Source organism: Malus sylvestris, chromosome 6 (assembly GCF_916048215.2).
Source record: "Malus sylvestris chromosome 6, drMalSylv7.2, whole genome shotgun sequence".
In the NCBI taxonomy this organism is placed as follows: domain Eukaryota; kingdom Viridiplantae; phylum Streptophyta; class Magnoliopsida; order Rosales; family Rosaceae; genus Malus; species Malus sylvestris.
This window is the reverse complement of record NC_062265.1, coordinates 20,620,049-20,643,224: the sequence shown is the minus strand read 5'-3', so window position 1 is coordinate 20,643,224 and position 23,176 is coordinate 20,620,049. Positions and strand designations below refer to the sequence as shown.

Genomic DNA, 23,176 nt, shown 5'->3' with positions numbered 1-23,176 from the left:
CCTCAGCTTATATATGTGCGCGTGTGTGTGTGTAATCTAATCTCTGTCCAAAACAAATTTTTGAGTCCACCTGGTACTGTCAGGGTGTCACCCACTATCATTTTTTCGACAATTTCCTCAACTCCAACGTTATTCTTGCCTGTCCTTGCTCATCCCCTTGTCCCTTTTGCCGCCTCCGCATTTCTGCAAATTCACAAAGGTGGCTGCTTTCCGAAGCCAAAACCAAAAAGAAAGCAACCCAGAAATGTCCAGGTAAAAAAGACATTTCCAAAACACTCTGCAAATAAAAGAGGGCAAAGGGCCTCACACCCTCTGCCCAAAATTTGTTTCTGTTGTTTTGAATTTGATCTTTTGGGAAAAATATTCTTGTTGGGTTTTCATTGGTCAAATCGAAGTTCATGGCAGGATGGTCATCCTTAACAGCTGGGTCTGTCTCAGATTGCGTCGAAACTAATGAGACATGTCAGAAAAATGGTGTTTTTCCTGAAACCAATCATGTTGGTTCTGTAAAGGATGGTGTGGATTTTGATGAGGGTGATCAAAAGGGTAGGCTAAGATGTATGTTTGATCGAGTTTTAGCTGTTTTTCTTAAGGAAATTGGTGATGGAGGTGGTTTTGTTAGGCCTGTCCCAGCAGTGATTGGTGATAGGCAACCTGTTGATTTGTTCAAATTGTTCTGTGTGGTGAAAGATAGAGGTGGGACTGATTCGGTTTCGAAGAACATTTTTTGGTCTTTTGTTGCCAATGAATTGGGTTTTGATCAGGAAGCAATGTGTTCTGTGAAATTGATTTACTTTAAATATTTGAATGAGCTGGAGAAATGGTTTAGGGAGATTTGTGAAACTAGGAGTTCGGGAAATGGGGATTTGCATCCGTTGTCTTCAGAGTTGGTGAGAGAGTTCGGAGGTTTGTTGTCGGGTTGGCCAGAGCGGAAGGGCAAAAGTGATGGAGAGGTTCATCTGGTATCTGGAGAATGCAATGGTGATGATGACGAAAAAGTTTGTAATTACGATCAGAATGATATTTTGATATCACTATCTAGTCTCAGTAAAAAAGAAAATGATCGTAAAAGAAAGCGAGAATACTTAGTAGGAATGCTAAATTGGGTAGTCCAGGTTGCAAAGCAACCAAATGATCATTCAATTGGAGCAATACCAGGGCCAACTAAGTGGAAAGAACATAGGAGCGATGACGAGTGCTGGGTCCAAGCACTTAGAGCAAAGGAGGCATTGCTGATAAGAAGGAATGTTAATTCAAAGGCTGAAGAATGTCTCCAGCAGGTGCATTTGTTTGTGTCTTTCCCTAAATGTTTTTTCCTTTTGCTTCTAGAGAATCTAGACTACAGCCATTTCTTGAATTTTATATGCATAGTATAGTTATTCGTTCGACTGTGCTCTTCTTGCTCCGTAACATTTATCTATGAAATTAAAGAATTGTTGCTGTATCTTTAAATCTTTAAGTTATTAACGAGATGATGACAATCATCCCCTGTGATAAGTTGCCATTGTTTCTGCCTCGAGTAAGTTAACCCCCGCAATATGATATCGCCATCCACCTTAATAGGGCATTGCATTAGTTTGTAATCTGCGCTCTGGTAACATAATGTGTCGGGAACTGCATACGCTCGTATAGCTACAAACCTAAACAGGTTTCCAGATAGTTCACACCTCAATCCTACTTAATTCAGCAATATCCGAACTCTTTGATCAGGTGCTTCTTGTTCATTAAGTTTGTCTAGCCATGCTCTTCCTTTTCCTTTTCTGCACCAATTTTTGTTTTCCTGGAACTGTGAATATTCATGTATGAAAGTAAATTAGTTTCCAATTTTATAAACAGATCATGGTCTAAACTTGCAGAAGAAGCTAAAGATGCATCCATTGTTGTACGAAGATAATATTGTTGCTGGTCGCCAGTGCTCAGGGAGGTTTCGATGCAGTGAAAGGCTTCCTCATTCAGTTAAATCTCAATCATGCCCTTGTTGCCGTAAAAAAGAGGTGGAAAACGATTCTATGGAGAAAGCTCCCGCAGAAGTTGATTTATTGGCCACTGATGCAACGTCTGAGGAGAATCCCCGCGAAAAGGATGTCTCTATAGGCTCTCATGCTCAAGCTGATGTCCCTGAATGGACTGGGGTGGCTTCTGAAAGTGATATTAAATGGCTAGGCACACGGGTATGGCCCTTGAAACGTGAAGAAGACGGCCCCCTTAGTGAAACAGATCTTATTGGCCAAGGAAGACAAGATAAGTGTGGCTGTGGATTTCCAGGTTCTGTTGCATGTTTCCGATTTCACATTACTGAGGCTAGGATGAAATTGAAGAGAGAGCTTGGTTCCTTGTTCTATCATTGGCGATTTGATCGAATGGGTGAGGAAGTTTCTCTTCGGTGGACAGCTGAAGAAGAAAAGAGATTCAAGGATTTGGTAAAGTTAAATCACTCAAATTCTCCTTTTAGTGAGGGAAATACCTCAAGTTCTTCTTCCTTTTGGGATAGTGCATCCAAGTGGTTTCTTAGAAAAACAAGGGAAGACTTGGTAAGCTATTACTTCAATGTGTTTGTTGTCCAGCGCAGAAGTTATCAAAATCGTGCAACTCCAAAAACCATTGATAGTGATGATGACGTAACAGAGTTGGGATCTCTAAGTCATGGTTTTAGGCGTGAGATAGTTGAGGTTTCAGCCAATTCTCTACCATGTTCTCTGAACCAGCAGTCCACTGATTTCGACTAGGTATAAATTCTGTCCCTGGGAGTTAGATAATCGGACTGGGGTTTGAACCACTGCATTAACGTATCAAATGGTGATGCAATTTTGAGGGCTGTGCGTGTCAAGGTGGAAGCGGGCCTGGTGGGATTGGTGGTGAGGCCAGAAGGTAGAATTGATGGAATGCGCCGAAGAATGTTGTTAGTACTCAACAATTGTCTTCAGCTTTCGTTTTGAAGAACCATGCTACAATTTTGGATGGATGCATCGTGATACTGTATCTTATACCAGGTTCTATAACCTTGGATACAACTATAGAAGTAGATAGGGAAACAAGAGAGGAAGAGACACAGAGTTGTCCAAGTTTTCGGGCATTTCTTTCGTTTTTAGAAAACCATTTTTCTTTGTTGTAACTTCTGACAGGCTTTTTCTTTCTAAAAAACTAAAAATGTTGTGACCCTTCGCCTTTCAGTTTCAGTTTCAGTGATTTGTCTTTGCCATTCTCGTTTTGGTTCTCTCTCTGTTCCAACACAAACAGGCCGGTAAGGCTTAGTTATTGGTGTTGCAACGTGAGAATATCACAGGTGACCGTGATACAGTTATATTATTTGCAGCTATGTATGTGTAAACATAATGCAGCTCTCCTTCACCTGTCAGAGGCTGCCCGTTGAGATCTCGAATTCCCTATTTGCAAAACTGTTTTGGTTTTATGGATTCTGTTTTATTCAAACTTAGATACCGGGTTCAAGCTTTGTTGAGTTGAGTTGAAGAAAACTCTGGTTTTTCTTGCTGCAGGTGCCGTGAATCTGTTGATCAATATAGTTCTAGCTGCCTCAAATCAATGTCATCCTTGCATCACAGTTTTGTAAAAAAAATTGTTAAAGTCTAATTTACCCTCCAAAGTTAACCTATAAGCCCTTAACATTTCATATAAATCGTTGATGTTTAATTTACCCTCCAAAGTTAACTCCATACACTATTTCCTTATGAAAAATTATCAATCTACCCTCTAATGTATATTATATGCGAGTAACGTGGCTTAAATTGACGAAAAATTGAATGCAATAGATTTGAATCTAATATTAAGAATGTAATTGACAGATTTTTATAATTCAATGACTGATTTTTATGAAAAAAATCATTTAGGAACTTAATTTTCACTTAGGTGATAATTCAGGAACTAAATTAACAGTTCACCCTTCTAATTTTGTAGTAATTGTGCTTTCTCACTAACATTTGACATGGTTAGATAATTAGGTCGAACAATTTGCATTTTGGGTGTCCAATTGAGTTCACGATACCTAGTTTCCGGATTAAAGCCTAGTATAATGCTTTGTTTGATGGTACTGTTGTTCATTAAAAATGTTTCCTCTTTGACCTCTCACTTAGCTTCGAAGCCGCGAAAATGCAGTTGAGGTTTTAAAAGAGTAATGCTAGGCTTACCCAATTCATCCTGTAATGTTTATCACAATTCTACAGTACCTACTTCCTTTGAAGCATGGTTTATACAGATGCAGGACATGATCGTGTTCATGACCGCAAACGATCTCGAAGCTAGTTGTTATGGCAACTGTGGATGTAAATTTTCGCCTTATTCTTCTTGGACAAAATTGCACCTACAAAACAATCAACACATTTGGTCAAGGCCAACAATCCCACGCGGCCACGATGAATGGGGGGCTTTGGCCAAAGAACCTTCGATGCCAAAGTTAAAATTTAGAGAGAAAAAGTGTTTAGAAGATTTTTGGGAGTTTTGCAAGAGTATCAACTTAGCTTTTTAGAAGAAATAGGGTCATATATATAGGAATGGGGTGTGGGGTGTGGCCGGCCTTTAAGTGTGTTTTGGAGTGTTATTTGGTGATTCAATTAGCAATTAATATATTAATTAGGTATAAATATATTAATTGACTAATTATCATAATAAAAGAAATGTTTTGGGAGGTTTTTGGAGGTTATGGAATGAGAATGGATAAGACAAATTTGAACTTGTTACCTATTTTGGGCACTCCTAATTTGGTTGATAGATGATTCTCCACTGCTCGCGTATAGGAGACCCGGTATGCCTCAAAGGTAAATTTGTCATCTTCACCCAAAAATCCACGTGTCGCTTTGTGATTATTTTTAGCTCCACAACAACGTTTAACGTAAAGATTTTGAATGTCAAATTTATTGTTTGTTGAAAACTTTCCCTAAGCTTGCAAGTGTATGTAGTGTGTTTTTTTACATAAGTTGTGCTCAAGGACGGAGCCACCATGGGCCTAGGGGGGGCGGATGCCCCCACTGAGATTTTTCTGACGCTGGGATGCTGCTCAAATTGAGCTGGGTTTGCAGCAGCAGAGCCCCCACTGAACTGATCTGGTTCTGCTCTCCGACCTGGTTCTGCAGAAGTTCTGGCTTTGTTGTTTGAGGATGCCCCCATTCACACAAAGTTCTGGCTTCGTCCCTGGTTGTGCTAAAATCTTGGTTCTCAGTCATTGTAATACAAGACCAGTAAATTGGTAACAGTTCATTTTTGTTGGTACATTTTGAATTGCAATATCAAGCAAGCGGTACAACTAACTCACGTGTATGGACGGAAGCAGCTTGTGGCTACTAGGGATAGGTGGGTGGCCCCACTCAACTTTTCCTAATTTGAAAATTCCATATATTTATTAAAAAGACACAAAGCACCCCCCTCACCATTAATTTTCCTCTCCTTCTCCTTATAAATAAATAAATCAAATACATCGATATGTAGTTGTGCATGGGTGTGGCAGTGTGAGTAGCAAATAGTGCTAGTTAATCAAATAAATTGTCACCAAATAAAAAAACTTTACCTTTAACAATTTTTTTGCTTATTTTATAGCTCAAAAGTTTCTCCTATTAGACTATCTTCAATCCTTGAGTTAAAACTTAAAAATTTTAATTCAAAAAATTTAGACTTTAACCCATTAATAGTTTTTCTGTTCCAACATTTTTAGTTAAATTTTAAACCCGAAATTACTAAAGAATAAATTTAGGATACTTTTTTTTTTCTTAAAGTAACTTTTTTTAAAAAGAAGAAATTTATGTAGACTATCCTAATTTAATTTTATGAACATTTTAACCTAAAAATATTTAGATTCCGATAAATATTGAAAAATCAATAAATCGACACTATGAAATCTTTTTGTTATCGTTGGATTTAATGAATTTCAAATATAAAACTAAAAAAAAAGTACACATACATGATATAACACACCACGACCCAGGATGTCCACTCGGAATCCGAATCGAACTGTGCTGGCCGACACCTGGAAGGTGACAAAGCCATAATTTGTGATGATGTGGAAAAGGTGAATAAATTTAAACCTAAGAGTGCCTAAAAACCAAAGTGTGCTGGTGAGGGAGAATGAACCCACTTTACACGTGACTAAAAACCGAAAAGAATGGTACCTTTTTCGACGGTTAACTCGTCGTGGTTTGGTCGGAAAAAGGCTCGAAAGTTGCTAACTCGAGACCAAAACAGCCACTTTTAAGCTATTTTCTGGCCAAACCACAACAAGTTAGCAGTCAAAAAAGATATCATTCTCTTTGTATCGTCGAGAAGTATGATTTTCGAATTTGAATCACTTGATTTCGTTGAGTATTGAAGAAGTTATGAACGTTTAAAATTTACCCAGTTTTCGGCGAATTTTCAAGTTTTCATTCGGACCAGTCAACTTTGAGGCTATTTTCCGGCAATCTCTGGCAGCCATTGGGCTTCAAAATAGTATAATCTTATTCTACACTTTCCTATCTTCATTTTGATATATTATGGGTTGAATTTGGTTAAGAAACGATTGAGTTACGAAGCTTTGAAAATTGCCCAAACTTCCGCCCAAGAGCTCCGGGACACTTAACGGAGTTTTTAACGGAATGACCAAAATGATGGATGGTGGACAATCTCAGTGACCACTTTTATCGATTTGGAATCTTAGGGACCAAAGTAATGTGTTATGCAAATCTCAGGGACCATTTTGGCAATTTATTCTTGTTAAAAAGACACAAAGCACCCACTCACCATTAATTTTCCTCTCCTTCTCCTTATAAATAAATAAATCAAATGCATCTATATGTAGTTGTGTGTGGCAGTGTGTGTGACAAATAGTGCTAGTTAATCAAATAAAAAAAACTTTACCTTTAACAATTTTTTTGCTTATTTTATAGCTCAAAAGTTTCTCCTATTAGACTATCTTCAATCCTTGAGTTAAAACTTAAAATTTTTAACTCAAAAAATTTAGACTTTAACCCATTAATAGTTTTTCTGCTCCAACCTTTTTGAGTTAAATTTTAAACCCGAAATTACTAAAAAATGAATTTAGGATACTTTTTTTTTTCTTTCTTAAGGTAACTTTTTTTTAAAGAAGAAATTTATGTAGACTATCCTAATTTAATTTTATGAACATTTTAACCTAAAAATATTGAATTCTGATAAATATTAAAAAATCACTAAATTGACACTATGAAACTCGGGAAACACTATGAAATAATATGAAATACATAAAAAAATTTAAACTATTTTAGCCGTTAGATTTAAATTTGGACTGTTAAATCATTTTGTTATCGTTGGATTTAATGAATTTCAAAATATAAAACTAATAAAAAAAGTACACAAATATGGTAGGCTAGGCCACCAACTCAAAGGGAATTCAAGCCTAAATTTGCGTCAAAAATGAATTTTGGGTTAAAATTTATATTTGGTCTAATGGTTGGAGTAAGTTGGAGTGGGTTTATAATTCGTCGATCGATATGTAAAAGTCCATGAATAGGAGGTTTAGCATGAAAAGAGCTGCAACAGATAACAACCCTTAAGACCTACTCTAACCCTTGGAGTAAAACTCAGGTTTTAAACTCTAAACTTACCCTAACTTGCTCCAACCCTTAGGGCAAATATGAGTTTTAACTTAAAACTCATTTCTGGGAAAAATTTAGCCCATGATTCTCCCTGGTTAGTAGGGTCTACCCACCATATATATGTATTTGTTTTAGTTTTATATTTATAAATTCATTGAATTCAACGACTAAGATTTCATACAATCAAATCCAACGATTTAAAAAAAGATCTAACGGTTCAAATTTAAATCCAACGGCTAAAGTAATTAAAAAAATATTTTTTGTGTTTCATATTCTTTTATAGTGTTCCACGAGTTTCATGATGTCGGTTTTGTGATTTTTCAATATTTGTTGGAATCTAAAAGTATTCATATGTGACGACCCATCCCAATTTATTATATAATTTTTCCCCGAGTGTGTAAAGTGACGAATATGCCCTCGTTGGTTAAGTGTTGTAGATGTACATGTGTAGATTTAAATTATTTTTCTCACTATCGTAATTAAATCGTACTCGACGTCATGAGCGCGTTGATGCGAGTTAGGGCCGAATCAGAGTAGTAACGAAAAAGGTTACGAACAACTGAATGCATAACTGGATAGAATTATGTTATCTTTCTTTTGAATGTTGATCCAAACTCAATACTTATCTACCCAATTATTTAGGCCCTTATATCTCGTGGCCCAATCAGACACGCACATACACTCTCATTCTCTCTCCTTCTCGACTCTTCTTCTTTCTTCTTCCTTTGCACCGTGACACACCCGCACCCAAACACATCAAAATCTCACAAATCGAACGTGAGCTTTACATCATCGTATTCCCCTTGACCTCATGAACTCAATGATACCACTTAACCATTGAATGGACGAGTGTAACCTGAGAAACCAGAAGCTCCGATAAGGAACAAGTTTACTCTGTCACAATTTCGGCGCGTTTACGGAGTCTAAGGACCTAGAAAAGTCCCCATGCAACTTCCCTAGAACTTTGGAGCAAGTTTGGAGTTGTGTTAACGTCGAATCACACAGTTTTGAAAAGTTCCAATTTTGGCCGGAATTGTCGAGGGATTTTTCGACCGTTTTCTGTTATCTTTTGGACTTCTAATAGGTACAAACGTGTTCTACTCCTCAAGAGCTTTAAATCCATATAAATTTCATGGATTTTGGTTAAGAAATGAAGTAGATATAAAGCTTTGAAAATTTTCCAGAAACCGACGAGTGCAAACGGCGGTCGGCGGAGACCGACGGGTAACCGGAGAAGAAGGTATATTCCGTTAACTTTAACGGAATATTCTAACGGAGTTAGGTAATGCCGTTACCGTTTAACGGAATATTTCGCCTATTTTGACGGAATATTCCTAACGCCGTTAGGGTTTCCATCAATGTGCCGTGCATGTACCTGCGCATGACCGGCAGGTGAGGGTGTCCATAATTTTTTCTAAAAATTTGTGTGGGTTTGTATCATTGAGTAGATTAAGTTCATATATTCAAACCTTACATTTGACCAAACGATGAGGAGTTATTTTTGGATTTCATATATGTGCTAATTAATTAACGTAAAAATAGTTGTATCCCATATAGGTGAGATGTACCCCGAGGACGACCGTGGACAAGTAAAGCCAGGGGGCTACGATCCTGCTACTTATTAGTGAGTGGGCATTTGTTTATATATATAGACACATGCATACATATACGGTTTCCATAAACGTTTTTATATGGAATTATGCTTTGCTTGCCATGTCATAAATAAGTTACATTATAAATATTTCATTTGTTACACTTGTGATTGTATTGTGTGATGCTGAGGAGACTCAGGTAAGCTTCTGGTGAGTATTATGTGATTGAATGGGTTGTATTGCATTGGTATGCATACATTTATTTAAAGCTCATCATGGATTCACCCTAGTATTAGTGCTCACGCCGAGGCCATGGCCAGCCTTCACGTGATTGTTCACCTCCCGTACCGCACGCTTACCTTGGATCCAAGTCTAGTGCCAGCTTGTCGTACAGACCACAATAGGTGGTTCTGACTCGTAGGTGACTCGTAATTTATCGCACAGCCTTCATGTGATCGTAGCACTTGAGTGTACATATTTATACCCAGCATGTTGTATAGGTCACACTAGGTGACTCCGACTCTTATGCTAGCCTAGATTGATGAGCTATAGATCCAGTCGTATAGGTCACACAAGGTGACTCCAACTGGCATATTATTTTATATTAGTTGCACATCTGGTTTACATCTTTTAGGGCTAAAATATTATGACATGGCAAATCTCAGTTTTCCCTGGTCTTGTGCATTGGTTTTCATACCCACATAGTAGTATTTTTCTGGAAACTATACGGGTTTTACAAAGAGGGATTATTATGTTCATAAAGATAAGTACGTTTTCAAACTCTTTGTTTTTGCCCACTCACCCTTCTGTTTTGCGCCCCTCCAAGTTCTAGGTAGCTGTTTATCTTTGGTGGCTCACGAGGACTACTCGGCGGTTCTGACGTTCTATTAAATAATGTAGGGATCCTCTCCCGGTTTGTATAATTAGTGTTTAGTTAGTTTGACTGCACTTTCGTGTTACCTATGCTCTGATATGTGTGTATTACATACTTGATCATTTTCGCACACTTATATATTATCTTTAGTTAAATAAGTTTAGGTTTGGTTTCATTTATTCACATTTTCTTATTATTATTATTATTATTATTATTATTACTACTTATGTTGCGCATTTGGTTACGTCACCCTCACGTGACGGCTAGCATGCCTCGACTCCAATCGGGGTGTGTCAATTTGGTATCAGAGATTAGGTTGGGCAGTCCTGTATTCTTTGCTTAAGTCCAAATCATTTTGATCTCTTATGTCAGAAATCTTATCCGTTGTCAGCTTAAGATGCTATGAACTAAAAGGTGTTTAAATAGAAGTTTCAAAAGAGATTTATAACTCCGGAGTATTTGGATCATAAGAGGTATGAATTCTCAGAACTGAAGCAAGGGAAGATGTCAGCCACTGAGTATCACAAAAAGTTTACTGATTTGTCCCGATATTGTCCAGAGATCGCTGAAAATCTTGCTGAGATGCTTCAACGTTTTAAGAAGAGTACTCGTATGAAGTTGCGTTCTATGGTAACTTCGACTCCATGTTCCACATATCAGGAATTCTTTGAAGTTCTACTTCAGGTTGAGGACTCCGAGAATGCTCCGGATGATAGTGAAGAGGAGGAAGAAAAAGGTAATGCTCAGAAAAATAATAATAAAGATTAAGGGCAGTCATCATACGATCCTCGTAAAACACAGAATTTTAAGCGGAGCCATATTAGTTTTGGTTCATCCAGTGGTGGTTCGAGTTCTACTACACCGCGGAGGGGCGGTAGGTTCACAGGTGGTTCCCGATTTCAGAAGCAGAGAAATCCTAACAGTTCTGGTACTCCATTTTGCCTAAGATGCAATAATCGTCGTTTTAGGGAATGTACACAAGGTGGTAGTGGATGTTTCACTTATGGTCAGATGGGGCATCTAGCTAACTAGTGCCCGCAGAATCAGCAGAAACCCCAGCCTCATGCTTTACCACCAGTTGTTCATATTCAGCAGATTTAAGGACCTAGTGGCAATACTCCGACAGGTTATGGTGGTGCTTACCACTATCAGGGATATATAGCTCCGTATTCTGGGGAAGCCTATCAGTAGCCAGTGGATCCATATTATCAGGGTGGTTATCCACTATATCAGAGAGGTTATGCGCCGTATACACCGTATCAAGGCGGTGGACCACAGTAGTATATTGGAAGACAGTCCTAGAACCTTGATGTTACTTCTAGCAATGCTGGTTCGACGAGACAGCCTAATTAGCCTAGTCAAGGACGAGGTAATCAAGGAAATAAAGGTCGTGGAGGTCGGCATCAGGCGTAGGGTCGTGTTCACCACATCACTCTGCAAAATGCTCATAGCAACCCTGATTTGATTATAGGTACATTGAATATTCTTGGTCCTTTTGCTAGAGTATTAATTGATTTAGGTGCTACGCATTCTGTTATTTCTCATATGTTTGCTCAAAAAACTCAACCACACCCTACTCCCCTCGTTTATAAGTTGGAGTTCTCCATGCCTAGAGGTGAAACTTATTATGTCAGTTGGGAGTATCAAGGATATCCTATTCTTGTTGAGGATGTCATCATGCCATCTAATCTTGTTCCTCTGGATATTGTTGATGTCAATGTTATTCTGGGCATGGATTGGTTACATTACAATCATACCAAGTTGGATTGTTATGAGAAGGTTGTCACTTTCCATCGGCCGGGCTTACCTGTGGTCAATATTGTTGGCGAGTGTTATGGGTTGAGACAAGGTGTTATCTCGACCGTAAGAGCGAAGAGACTATTAAGGAAAGGATGTCTACACTTTCCTGATGTCTTTCTTGATGATTTACCTGGTATACCCCCAGATCGTGAGGTAGAGTTCGCTATTGATCTAATTCCAGGTACATATCCTATTTCATTAACCCCTTATTGAATAGCTTCTGCTGAGTTGAGGAACTTGAAAACTCAGTTGCAAGAATTAGTTAATAAGGGTTTTATCCAGCCGAGTACTTCGCCGTGGGGAGCTCCAGTTTTGTTTGTGCGAAATAAAGACATAATTCTGAGGGTATGTATTGATTATCGACAGTTGAACCAGGTGACAATTAAAAATCATTATTCGTTACCTCGTATTGATGATTTATTTTACCAGATTCGGGGTGCCTTTGTGTTCTCAAAGATTAATCTGAGATCTAGGTATTATCAGCTGAAGATTAGGAATGAAGATGTCTCGAAGACATCATTTCGGACTCGATATGGACATTACGAGTGTTTTGTGATGCCATTCGAGTTAACGAATGCTCCAGCAGCTTTTATGGATTTAATGAATTAGGTATTTCGCCTGTACCTTGACAGGTTTGTCATTGTCTTTATCGATGATATTTTGGTATATTCTAAATCTAAGGCGGAGCATACTAGACATCTCACTTTAATTCTGAAGAAGTTGAGGGAATATCAGCTGTATGCTAAATTTAGTAAATGCCAATTTTGGCTGGATCAAGTGGCGTTCTTGAGACACGTGATATCAGCCCAGGGTATTCTTGTGGACCCTCAGAAAGTAGCTGTCGTGGACAATTGGGAGCAGCCTCGGACTGTCACAGAAGTATGGAGTTTTCTCAGCCTTGCGAGCTATTACCGATGCTTTGTGAAAGACTTTTCAGCTATATCCCTAGCTCTAACCAGGTTGACCAGGAAATGAGTAAAATTAGAGTGGAGTGATGATTGTGGGCAAAGTTTTCAGCCATTGAAATATTGTCTCACTCATGCACCTGTTCTGGCGCTTTCTGATGACAGTGGGAACTTTGAGATTTATAGTTATGCTTCTTTGATTGGTTTGGGCTGTGTACTAATGCAGCATGGCAAGGTGATCGCATATGCTTCGCAATAGTTAAAACCCCACGAGATGAATTATCCTACTCATGATCTAGAATTAACAATTATTATCTTTGCATTGAAAATTTGGAGGCATTATTTGTACTGGGAAACATGTCGGATCTTCACCAACCATAAAAACCTCAAATACATTTTTACTCAGAAATATCTTAATCTCATGCAGCAGAGATGGGTTGAGTTGCTCAATGATTATGACTGCACGATTGAGTATCATCCGGGTCATGCAAACTCTGTAGCTGATGCTTTAAGTAGGAAATCTCAGGGTCGACTCAACACACTTTACGCGTGCAGTGTTCCACTTTTGACTGAATTGCAATCTACTGGAGTCACATTAGGTGAAGATTACCAGGGAGCTTTACTTGCTAATTTTCAAGTTAGGCCAATTTTGTTGGATCGTGTACTCGAAGCTCAGGCGAATGATCCAAAATCTCAAAAGTTAATACAAGCAGTGTTTAGAGGGGAAAAGAAAGACCTCAGGGTCCGAAGACCGGATGGTATGCTCATGCAAGGTGATCGGATGTATGTACCTAACATAGCATAATTAAAGAAAGAGATACTTGATGAGGCGCATGTTTCGGCTTATGCGATGCATCCTGGGAGTACCAAGATGAATCATACCATCCAACCTTTCTATTATTAACTTGGTATGAAAAAATAAATCACAGAATATGTAAGTCGTTGTGCAGTTTGTCAACAAGTCAAGGCAAAAAGGAAGAAACCTTTTGGGTTATTATAGCCACTTCTCGTACCTCAGTGGAAATGTGAAGATATTACCATGAATTTCGTGTACAAGTTACCTTGTACACAGAATGGTTATGATGGTATTTGAGTGATAGTTGATCGACTCACCAAGTCAGCACACTTCATACCCATTCGAGAAAATTACTCGTTGAGTCAGTTGGCAGAACAGTTTATTTCGGAAATTGTCAAGTACCATGGTGTTCCTATTAGTATCATTTCTGATCGGGATCCCAGGTTCACTTATAAATTTTGGGTAGCTTTCCATAAAGCCTTCTGTTCGAGATTGCTCTATAGCACGGAGATCCTCGGTTTTTCAGTTTGGAGACGCTTGGCATAAACGTTTAGCTTTGATCGAGTTTGCTTATAATAACAACTATCATTCTAGCATTGGCATGTCACTATTTGAGGCGCTTTATGGTAAACCATGTCGTACCCCGTTATGTTAGTCTGAAGTTGGCGAGAGAGTGCTAGTGGGTCCTAAGATTATAGATGAGACCACACAGAATATTCAGGTGATTAAAGCTAACCTGAAGGTGGCCTAGGAACGACAAAAGAGTATCGGTGATAGACATTCAACTGACAAGGTATATAAGGTTGGAGATTGGGTATTCTTGAAGCTATCACCATGGAGATGCGTGATACAGTTCAGAAAGAAAAGTAAGTTAAGTCTTCATTATATTGGACCTTATCAGATCACCAAGTGAGTTGGTGAAGTTGCTTATCGACTTAAGCTACCTCCAGAATTATCAAAGGTGCATAATGTGTTTCACGTGTCTATGCTGCGTAAATATATCCCTGATCCGTCGCACATGATTCCCCCTCAGCCACTAGTGATTAACCCAGACTTAACTTACGATGAGGAGCCGATGACGATTTTTGATTGGAAAGACAAGGTTCTCCGGAACAAGACTGTTCGTATGGTTAAAGTTTTGTGGAGGAACCACTCAGTCGAGGAAGCTACCTGGGAAACGGAAGAACGCATGCAAGCCTTATATCCACGTCTGTTCTTTGACTATTGATGTGTTAATATGTAGAAATTTCAGGGACGAAATTTTCTTAAGGGAGGTAGACTGTGACGACCCGTCCTAATTTATTACATAATTTTCTCCCCGAGTGTGTAAAGTGACGAATATGTCCTCGTTGGTTAAGTGACGTGGATGTACATGTGCAGATTTAAATTATTTTTCTCGCTATCGTAATTAAATCGTACTCGACATCATAAGCGCGTTGATGCGAGTTAGGACCGAATCAGAGTAGTAATGAAAAAGGTTATGAACAACTGATTGCGTAACTAGGTAGAATTAAGTTGTCTTTCTTTTAAATGTTGATCTAAACTCAATACTTCTCTACCCAATTATTTAGGTCTTTATATCATGTGGCCAAATTAGAAAATATTTATTTTCTTCTTCTGCCCAATCAGACACGCACACACACACACACACACACATGTACACTCTCATTCTCTCTCATTCTTGACTCTTCTTCTTTCTTCTTCCTTTACATCGTGACACACCCACACCCAAACCCATCAAAATCTCACAGATCGAACGGGAGCTTTACATCATCATATTCCCCTTGACCTCATGAACTTAGTGATACCACTTAATCATTGAACGGACGAATGTAACTCGAGAAACCAGAAGCTCCGACGAGGAACAAGTTTACTCCGTCACGATTTTGGCGAGTTTACGGAGTCTTAGGTCCTGGAAAATTCCCCACGCAACTTCCCTATAACTTTGGAGCAATTTTGGAGTTGTGTTGACGTCGGATCACACGATTTTGAGAAGTTCCAGTTTTGGTTGAAATTGTCGGGGGATTTTACGACCGTTTTCCGTTGGATTTTGGACTTTTAATAGGTACGAACGTGTTCTACTCCTCAAGAGCCTTAAATCTATATAAATTTCATGGATTTTGGTTAAGAAATGCAGTAAATGTAAAGCTTTGAAAATTTTCCCGAAACCGGCGAGTGCAGACAGCAGCCAGCGGCGGTGGACAGTGGAGACCAACGGGTAACTGAAGAAGAAGAAGGTATATTCTGTTAACTTTAACAGAATATTCTAACGCGTTACCATTTAACAGAATGTTCCGTCTATTTTGATGGAATATTTCTAATGCCGTTAGGCCGTCAATGTGTCATGCACGTGTATGCGTATGGCTGGCACGTAAGGGCGCATCCAGTGTCCAAAAAATTTTCTAAAAATTTGTGTGGGTTCGTATCATCGAGTAGATCACGTTCGTATATTCAAACCTTACATTTGAGCAAACTATGAAGAGTTATTTTTGGATTTTATATACGTGCTAATTGATTAACGTACAAATAGTTGTATCACATATAGGTGAGACGTACCCTAAGGACAAGCGTGGATAAGCGAAGCTAGGGGGTTATGATCCTGCTACTTATCAGTGAGTGGGCATATGTTTTCTACACACACACACACACACACACACACACACACACACACACACACATATACGGTTTCTAGAAATGTTTTTATATGGGATTATGCTTTGCTTGCCATGTCGTAAATAAGTTACATTATAAATATTTCATTGTTACACTTATGATTGTATTATGTGATGCTGAGGAGACTCAGGTAAGCTTATGGTGAGTATTATGTAATTGAATGGGTTGTATTGCATTGATATGCATACATTTATTTAGAGCTCATCATGGGTGCACCCCGGTATTAGTGCTGCCGCCCGGGGCCAGGGGTAGCCTTCACGTGATTGTTCACCTCCCGCACTGCATGTTCACCTTGGATCCATGTCTGGTGCCAGCCTGTCGTACAAACCACAATAGGTGGTTCTGACTCGTAGGTGACCCACAATTTATCGCATAGCCTTCACGTGATCGTAGCACTTAAGCGTACATATTTATATCTAGCATGTCATACAGGTCACACTAGGTGTCTCCGACTCGTGTGCTAGCCTAGATTGATGAGCTATAGATCCAGTTGTACAAGTCACGCAAGGTGACTCCGACTGGCATATTATTTTATATTAGTTGCACATCTGGTTTACTTATTTTAGTGTTGAAATATTATGACATGGCATATCTCAGTTTTCGCTGGTCTTGTGCATTGGTTTTGATACCTATATAGTAGTAGTTTTCTGGAAACTATACGGGTTTTACGGGGAGGGATTATTATGTTCATAAAGATAAATACGTTTTCAAACGCTTTGTTTTTTCCCACTGTTTTGTGCCCCTCCAGGTTCTAGGTAACTGTTTATCTTTGGTGGCTCACGGCGATTTTGACGTTCCATTAAATAATGTAGGGATCCTTTCCCGATTTGTATAATTAGTGTTTAGTTAGTTCGACTGCACTTTCGTGTTACCTATGCTCTGATATGTGTGTATTACATACTTGATCACTTTCGCACACTTATATATTATCTCTAGTTAAATAAGTTTAGGTTTGGTTTTTATTTATTCACATTTTCTTATTAGTATTTTCACTTTTGTTGTGCACTTGGTTACGTCACCCTCACGTGACGACCATCATGCCTCGACTCCGGTCGGGGTGTGTCACATAAAATTAAATTGGATAGTCTACATAATTGTTTTTTAAAGTTACTTTAAGAAAAAAGTATCTTAAATTTGTTCTTTAATAATCTCATGCTAAATATTTAACCTAAAATGGTTGGAGGAGAAAAACTATTTCAGGATGAAAATCTAAATCTTCTAAGTTAAAAATTTAAAATTTTAACTTAAGGGTTAGAGATGGTCTGGAAAAAAAATTGTCAAAAAAATAAATAAAAAGGAATAAAAGTGTCACATCCCGGCCCGGGAAGTGATCCGCCCCGGGCCGGGATGTGACAAAAAGGGTACACGTATGAATTAGAAAAAAAGAAGGGGGAGATCCTCTCCGAATCTCTTCCACCAAGGTCACCAAATCAAGTAATTCAGACCTTTAAAATTTGATCCAACGGCTAAAAACAGGGGCCTCTTTAAAAGTTATAATAATTTTAGCCGTTGGATTAAATTTCAAATATCCGGATCACTTGATTCGGTGGCCTTGGTGGAAGAAATTTGGAGAGGATCTCTTTCCGGAAAGATGGGTATACCGTATACCCTAGAGACAGAAAAGTAGACAGAGATGGAAAATGATCCCTGCTATATCCTTTTTCTGGGGATCTCGTGATCGTGACCGTTCATTGTACATTGTATGGTCAGTTTTTGTTAGGTACTATTTATATTTAATTTTAAATTTTAAATTTTGAAATAATTTCTGACTGCAAAATGTACGATGAACGATCACAATCACGGGATCTTCATGATCTCTAATAAAATGATCCGGCAAGGATTCTTTCCCGACAGAGATAGAGAGGTTAAGGGGGACCCACGCTTTGAAATCCCTAAAAATAAGAAAGCGGGAGTCGAGACGGGTGCGCGCCAACTGCAATGGTTGCAAGGAAAGGGCGGACTAGTAATCCAATTTCAAATTTATTCTATTTCTTTTCTTTTTCCTTTATTTTTTCTAATAAAACAAATGGTGAGTGGGGGTTTTGCTTGCTTACTATTAAATATTGATAACAAGCTTCTTAAAGGCTAGTCCAGTAGTATAAGCGTTTAGGCTTCTAGACAAAATTTTAGACAATTTTTTTTTATTGGGTAATTTTACTTAAATTTGTTATGTAACATATAAATAAATATCTACTTACTTAAAAATATATAGCTTTACTGAGATAAATAAATTACAAAATAAAATAGCATATAAATTATAAAGTACTGGATCATATTAAAAATATGGAGAATAAACATATAATGAATGTTTATTTAAGATCCAACAAATCTCTTACAGTTTAATGAAAACAATGCAAAATAAAAATTATCTATTTTTATATTTATGTGAGAATCGTGACTTAAGCGATCCAAGTGAGTTCATAGTTGGGGTGACATGTTATTTTTTATTTTTTAAGCGCCAAATAATTAGTCGTGATTGTGGTCAACCCCTTAATACCTAGACAGAGATTAGGATTCCCTTTTTTGTCCCTCCTCGTCCTTCCCTTTCTATTTCAACGTTATGAATAAGTCATATTAACATTTTATATTAATTTTTTTTGTAAAGAGAATGACAAAAATAAAAAGTATGAGAGGATAGGAGAGAAGGGAGAGAAATAGGAGGGAAGATAATTCTTTCCAATTTTTTTATACCGTGGTCTCAAGTGGACACTTGTTAGGATAAGGTAAGGCAGCTGTGTTCCTGACACGTGTATGTTATTTCCCTCCCTTTGTTGAGTGACCGGTCACTTTTCATGTCCTCCGCTTTGGCTTCGGCTTGCCTACTGGCTACTAACCAACGGCTAAATGGCTTACCCCCTATTCCAATCTCGAAGGTGGAGCCCAAGTTATACATTAAAAAGACTAAATTGCCCAGAATGACAATGAGAGCTTATATGATAGAACTTGGGGAATGGATGAGAGTGAATACCAACCGTCCAATTTTCAATTTTGGTTGTCGGACAAATGGCACCCTGGTTAAATACATAATAAGCATTTACAATTTTTTTTTTTTAAAAACATATGTTCCATTGGTTAAGACCATTCATACACGACATTCATGTTTGAATTTTCTTTTTCATAATTTAGAAGAATTTAGTGTTGATTACCTTATCGTTTATAAAAAAATACCGTGAAATGAGTTTATCGATTTGAATGGTTGAACTTAGGGCTAGTATGTGTTTTTGCCCTAGATGTTTGGAGGTTTTGTAATCTTCATATTTTGCCTCCTCCCCATCAACCTCTGCTTGATTGGATGTTAAATCCTTCTTGTTGGAACCTTCCCCCTAATATTTCTAAGCAATATTTTTGTAAAACCTTCCTCACTTGTTGGCAAGTTCGGACTTTTAAAAACTTGATTTCCAAAAATAGAAGCACCAATCCCCACCCATACCAGGTTGCTAAGATTGCTTAAGAGAGTCCAAAGGTCTCACTCTTGCTGATGCTGCTCCTCTTGGCCATGTGAGTGTGATGACGGCTAAGGATATGGCCCTTCGGATGGGTCTGATGCATGCTAGGAGAGCTGGATTTTCAAAAGTTCTAGTGGAAGGAGATTCTAAATTAATCATCAATGTTGTGCTTTCAAAATGTACGGTGTATTGGAAGCTTAAAATCCTTTTTATAGACATTACTTCTCTCAAGGGCTAGTTTGAAGACATCCATTTTGCCCACGTGTTCCGTGAAGCTAATTTTATTGGTAATACTCTTGTCGCTTTTAGTTGTTTGATCCCTCTCTTATGATCATGTTTGTATCAATGCAGTTTCTGAGTGCATCTTCTTTTATATTTGTTTGTAACGGATGCCCTAGAGGCTTTGCTTTTTAATTTAATTTCTCCTTTCTAAATAGGCTTATCACATCACATCAAAACTCCATCAGTAGTCTTGCTTTATCCCATTAAGCTGTCATTCATAGCCAAAGACTCCTAATGCAAACTATAAAGCTATCTTTCCCACGACACCTGTGCAACCATGCATGCAATTTTATTGCAATATCAGCTAATCACTTGAGATGTCATCTTCCATCAAAATACCACTTTGCACAGGAGTCCTAATTATACATATGTCATGTGGCCAAAGCAATACCACATATGCAAATCGTATCCCAATATCTTTGCATGCTGTTATCTAATGCCATGCCTTAATGCATAACCCTATATTTCATCACCATTCAAATCAATTGGGATTTAGACAAATATTAAGTTTAAATAATTTAATATATTACTAAGAGATAATATCATAATTAAAATTACAATATTATTTCTCAATAATAATTGAAAATCATTTCAACCACTTTATTGGTCTAAAATCCTGCTCATTCAACGATCTCGATTACTCGGACTGACAGTGTAAAAATGGGTCCAAACAATAATTTAGAAGAATTTAATGTTGATTACCTTATCATTTATAAAAAATACCATGAAATGAGTTTATCGATTTGAATGGTTGAACTTAGGGCTAGTTTTTGTAAGATGTGTTTTTGCGTAGATGTTTGGAGGTTTTCTAATCTTCATATTTTGCCTCCTCCCCATCAACCTCTGCTTGATTGGATGTTAAATCCTTCTCGTTGGAACCTTCCCCTAATATTCCTAAGCAATATTTTTGTAAAACCTTCCTCACTTTTTGGCAAGTTCGGACTTTTAAAAACTTGATTTCCAAGAACATAACCACCAATCCCCACCCATACCAGGTTGCTAAGATTGCTTAAGAGAGTCCAATGGTCTCACTCTTGCTGCTGCTGCTGCTCCTCTTGGCCATGCGAGTATGATGACGGCTAAGGATATGGCCATTTGGATGGGTCTGGTGCATGCTAGGAGAGTTGGATTTTCAAAAGTTCTAGTGGAAGGAGATTCTAAATTAATCATCGATGTTGTGCTTTCAAAATGTACAGTGTATTGGAAGCTTAAAATCCTTTTTATAGACATTACTTCTCTTAAAGGCTGGTTTGAAGACATCCATTTTGCCCACGTGTTCCGTGAAGCTAATTTAATTGCTGATACTCTTGTCGCTTTCAGTTGTTTGATCCCTCTCCTATGATCATGTTTGGATCAATGCAATTTCTGAGTGCATCTTCTTTTATATTTGTTTGTAATGGATGCCCTAGAGGCTTTGATTTTTAATTTAATTTCTCCTTTCGAAAAAAAAAAAACTTAGATCTGGTTTAATGGTTACCGGAAACTAAATTGAAAACATCGGAAAAATCAAGAACCGAAAATTGGTAATCCCCAAATTTTTGGATTTCTTTTTTCGGGTTTGGGAAACCGAAATTCCTTTTTTTTTTTTTTTTATAGGCCCAACAAAAAATCATCCTCCAATTATGAAAATCATCCTCCAATTATGAAATTCATCCCCCAGTTCGAAAATTTAAAACCTAAATTCTAAAAGAGAGAGTGAGTTGCAGAGGGAGATAGAGGGGAGAAAGACACAGACATTGACGGTCGAATTGAGAGATTTGGTTGAGAATTGACGGAGCTCTACGTCAACGGGTCAACGGCTGAAACGAAAGGGTTTCTCATCGAGCTGGTAGGTAGATGAAGAGAGAGATAAGATCAACGGCTACTTGATAGTGGAATGGGTGGTGGTGGGTCAAGAGGAAGAGAGAGTTTGTGCAAGCCGAAGGAATGTAGTGGTGAATGGTGATACCGAAGAGGATCAAGAAGGATTGAGGGAGGGAGACAGCGAGAGGGGTGTGTGTGTGTGTGTGAATTTGAGTAAGAAGTTGTGTGTGTGTGTGTGTGTGTGAGAGAGAGAGAGAGAGAGAGAGAGAGAGAGAGAGTTGAGTTTAAATTTTCGGTAATTTTCCCAACCCTAGTTGAGCTAATAAAATTCGAACATTGACTATAGATCAAATAAACATTAACCCAAAATCAATCATTTTACCAATTGAGATTTGTTGATTGATCATTTCATTCAATTTTTCAAGAAGAAAAATTAGTTTGTTGAATTTAAGACCTGAAGATTGGGAGACAAACCCTTTTATAAAACAGGAGGAGCTACATGTTACCAAAAAACATGCTATTAGTTTTTGATATGTAGGTTGTTTTCAGCATATTTATGTACTAGTAAATTTTTTTAGGGCTTTCCTAGATTGTGGGCTTAGGAGGTTGGCTTCTCTTAGCTGCTCACACTGCCACCCTCGACGACATTCCGAGCTTTAATTTAAATTTCATAGACCAAAACTGTTGAACAAATAGAAACCCCTTGGGTAGATTTTCACAACCTTTTACTTTTTACCAACATAAATTTCTATTTCTTTGGAGTTAAAAAAGAGAGTAACAATTTTTTGGGTTGAATCTCTCACTTCCAATTTCCAGAAATTTACAAGGAGCCTATAATATATATGAGTGGATTCGGTCCGGTTGTAGTCAAAATTGAAAACCAAACCGAAATTAATATCTGGTTCGATTTTTACAATTTATAAAGGGAAACTGAATTATTTCAGTTCAGACTTCAGTTTCAGGTTGTAGTCAAAATTGAAAACCAAATCGAAATTAATATTTGGTTCGATTTTTAGAATTTATAAAAGGAAACCGAATTATTTCAGTTAAGACTTCGGTTTCAGTTTTTTTTCTAATTTTTTTTAGAACCTTTCACTTTTGGAAACTTTAACGAAAAACTCCCAATATTATTCATTTTAACGAAAAATTATATTTTTACATTAAAAAAATCAATCCTGATACAATTCACTTTACTCTTTATTTTGTTTTTATCATTAAAACTCAAAATTTTAAACTTTTTTTATTAATTTTCCTTTAACTTTTTCCAACCTACACACTGTTTGGGCCACGCTGTAGTCCTTAAATCTCCCACTACACGACAAAACCACCCGGCTCACAAAACCTAGCCGAGCCGGAGCCTATAATTTCAACCGGCTATACCCGGTTACAAAGGCATGACTGTACGGCAAATGGCAGGTCGTTCCCTTGACAGTTGGTAAGCATTTAGTGTGC

The 23,176-nt window shown here is 37.8% G+C and overlaps 1 protein-coding gene across 1 annotated transcript; it reads left to right on the top strand.

The window, feature by feature from the left end:
- LOC126626939 (AT-rich interactive domain-containing protein 2-like) lies at nucleotides 1-3,199 on the top strand. The gene is made up of 2 exons (XM_050296341.1): nucleotides 1-1,280; nucleotides 1,857-3,199. The coding sequence occupies exons 1-2, from the start codon at nucleotides 399-401 to the stop codon at nucleotides 2,724-2,726; spliced, it is 1,752 nt and encodes a 583-aa protein (XP_050152298.1). The 5' UTR covers nucleotides 1-398; the 3' UTR covers nucleotides 2,727-3,199.
- Nucleotides 3,200-23,176: the final 19,977 nt, after the last annotated feature.